General features: G+C 47.6%; 1 protein-coding gene across 1 annotated transcript; it reads right to left on the minus strand.

Annotated features, from left to right (window-relative positions):
- LOC109846092 (histone H3.v1-like) lies at positions 675-2,306 on the minus strand. The gene has a single exon (XM_020415315.1). The coding sequence runs from the start codon at positions 2,304-2,306 to the stop codon at positions 675-677; it is 1,632 nt and encodes a 543-aa protein (XP_020270904.1).

Here is a 3,355-nt window from a genome sequence, read left to right on the forward strand (position 1 = left end):
ACAGGAAGAATTCTACCAGTCAGCCCCATTACGGGAAAATATTAATCCTTAGCAGTTTGAAATTTTCTGGAGTTATCTTAAACGATAATAAAGAGAGTTTTCTGCATCAGAATTATTGTGGAGATATATTCTAAGTCGGGAATACATCTCAGGCATTTTTCGTGATTTGTTACTTAAAATCAGAACATGATAAATGCAAGAAACAATGAGAAGTCAATATCACTTTTTATTCAATAACCAAAAGAAAGTGATACAAAACAAACTTGTTCTTATCAAAAGAACATTACAAGTGTGAAGCTCACTCGTGCATCAAATCAAAAGAAATAAGTCGGGTCCTAACTTCGGTTAGCTCCTCCTCGTGGGTGGTTCGCACCATGGCTTCAGCCTTTGCCCGGAGTTCTTCCTCGCTGGGTGTGACGATACCCGCTGCTTCATTCCTGGCTTGTTCCAAAGCTCTAGCCTGCGTATGATATTCTAAAGTGCCAGTAGTATTTTGGGTTCTAAGGATATCGACAACATTTTCTTTGCGGGCAAGTTCAGCCTTTAATCACAGAACTTCAGCCTCAGCTTCAACGAGTCTATCACGAAGCGAATTCATGGAAGTAGTCGAGCGTTCTAACTCTTCTCGTTTCTGAATATTACGCTCGCGAAGCTCCGTGATTTGACGCTCTCTTTCAGTCAAGTCCCGTTCTATCGCCTCCCGGCGAGCCACTTCTGCAACCTGAAGACTGGCCAAAGTAGACACAATTTGTGGCTGAAGCTCTCTGCGACCCAAGGCCTAGAATAATCTCAGAACAGCGCTCGAACCACGGAGTGTTTCCCACACTTCTGACTCCGTTTAAGCCTGCTTCTAGAAGATGTCGAAAAGAATTAAAAGTGCCCTGACCACCCACCACATATTCAATCACCTTCTTGGCGAGGCTATTCAAGTACACCAAAGAGATTTGAAAGAACTCAGGTGCGCCCGCGAGACTTGAAGATGCTCCCAGAGCCATTGAAATTGGTGCAGGGGAGCCAGGTGCTGAAGCTGCAGAGGCAGTAGAAACATTCAATTGTGATGGGCTCGAGGTCAAAGCCATCATTGCCCTTGCCTGAGACGTGCTGGGCCTCGCCTCTGTTGGTGTAAGTGAGATCTTCATCAACGCGGCAGGTGAGGCAGCTGCCGAAGACGAAGCAGGCAGAGGCTGCTCTTGCGAAGCAGGCAGAGGCTGCTCTTGTGCGGGAGCTGACACCGGCATGAGCTGTTGTTCCAGAGAAGGGGTCGCATCAGTAGTTTCAGGCAATGCTACAGGTGAAGCAGTTGCCGTAGGTGATCCAGGTAAATGTTGCTCTTGTGAAGGAGCCGATACTTGCGCTGGATCCTGCTTTGAAGTAGTAGCAGCAGTAGTCTTGGAAGGAGGCGAACCTGCACGAAAAAAGGGTCGGAACGCGGAAAGAACATGCGGAAGAATTCGAAGAAAACTAGGCTTACCGGAGATGTGAAAAGGAGTATAGCCAGATGCTTTATCGGATGGGACTTTGGGAGCATCATCAAAAATGGTTATGTCATCCATAGAATTATGCTCTTCTTCCCCCGCGTCATCACCTGGCATGTTGCCAACGCCAGCATCCTCATCATCTCTATCTTCGTCAGCTGCATCACTAGTTAAGGAGCCGTCATAATAAACTCGCTCCTCATCATCCTGAGCAGCTGAAGGTTCCGGAAGATCTGTGCCAATAGCTGGTTTATTCATAAGTCCCGTTGTAGGACTAGGAATTGAATCATGAGCTTGTGACATTAAGGCTGAAGGAGAAGGGGATGGATTCTCTTCGAGACCCCCTGGTTCTAATGCAGGAGACTTAGGAAGGTCTATCACCGGAGTAGATTCTGCATCTGCAGCCATTAACTCATCCTCTTCATCTTGGGGGGGATGGTAAGAAGAAGCATCGCTCGATAGGGCTGGGCCATGAGAACAAAGCCCAGTTTTATGTGGCAAGCCCGCAATAGAAGATTCCTGTTGTTCTTCATCTTCAGCAGCTCTGATGGCATCAGCCATCAACTTAGATTTTTGTTGGCCTTTGGGGGGAGGCGAATCAACCAGCAACTTCCGACGAATCTGTTTATCGTATTTGCCGGCTTCATCCGCTGAGAGTTTTCTCTTCCCAGCTGCTCTGGTCATGGGGGGATCAACCGCTTGTTGCTCTTCCGCCGGAACAGGCTCAGCTCTTTGTTCCTCTTCCTGTCCAGCCGGCTGATTTTTGATGGATAGGAACTCATCAATCCCTCTCAAGCGGGATGTCTTGGACCCCTTTCTTAAAGCATACATATGCCTAATGTCTTTTAGGCAAGATGTATTCAGGTTGTAATTGGGAGTCTGAGAAGCGGCGAAATACCAATTACAGAAGCTTATAGAAGTGTAGGAGTTGGGTGTTTTATGGGGAAGCCTGAAGATGGCTTTGGTACAACCTGCTACAGAATAGTACCAAGCCCTGGCTCCTTCATATAAATTGCCTATAATTGAGAGTTGAGGACGAGGGTTCCCGATGTATAACTGATCATACCCAAATTGACGAGCGAACCTATAAGGTTGGTAGGGCTCGATGAAACAGTTGACGCCTTGTCGGAAAATCAAGTAGCCTAACCTGATGGAGAGAAGCCAGTGGAAAACACCCCCACTCAACTGAGTGAATCCGTTAGAACCCGCTACGTCCTGATATTCGGCTCCGTAAAATCCGCCCTCAAAATCAGGGAAACAACGGAAGATATGGAAGTGGGTGTCTCGCGCCAAAATTTGGCGAATTCTAACCATATACCCCCCTTCCCATTTCGCAGATTCTAGTCATTGCACAAATAGGATGAATGAATCTTCTAGGGGAGAGGCTACACTCATCAAAGGAGGATAGTGGAGCACGTACCAAGCCATTAGATAGGTGTATGGCAGTGGCACCCTGGGGTTGGGAGTTTTGAAAGTCTTGTGACCCCCAGACTCCACCTCTGTAACATCAATGAAGTCCGAGGCCAACTCCCGCAGCCCATGCTGCAAACAACTCACCATGGCATGAAGGAGGCTCACAGGTTTTCCGTGGGCTAAAAGGACAGCTGGGTAGATCACCTCAACAGCGAGGGCGTCGACCGGCCTAGTAGGAATGACGCAACGCTTGAGCCACAGCATCAAGAACCCAGCCAACAACGCTGTGTCGGAAATTGGAATCAGAGCTTGATAATGGAAGCTTTCAAACTCTGTATGAGCCGAGAAAACATCTTCCTTAGCCTCATTTGTGTAGTGGGAGGTAGCGTTGTCGATTCGGGCTTGAACTTCCTCCAAAGTGCTTGCAGATAGTCTGGTCACTGAGGCTCCTTTATTGGTCAAATTCT

The sequence above is a fragment of the Asparagus officinalis genome, chromosome 6 (assembly GCF_001876935.1).
Source record: "Asparagus officinalis chromosome 6, Aspof.V1, whole genome shotgun sequence".
NCBI classification, from domain to species: domain Eukaryota; kingdom Viridiplantae; phylum Streptophyta; class Magnoliopsida; order Asparagales; family Asparagaceae; genus Asparagus; species Asparagus officinalis.

What these genes read in the sequence shown, in the direction of transcription:
- LOC109846092 (XM_020415315.1), bottom strand. Translation starts at nt 2,306, where the DNA reads ATGTATGCTTTAAGAAAGGGGTCCAAGACATCCCGCTTGAGAGGGATT.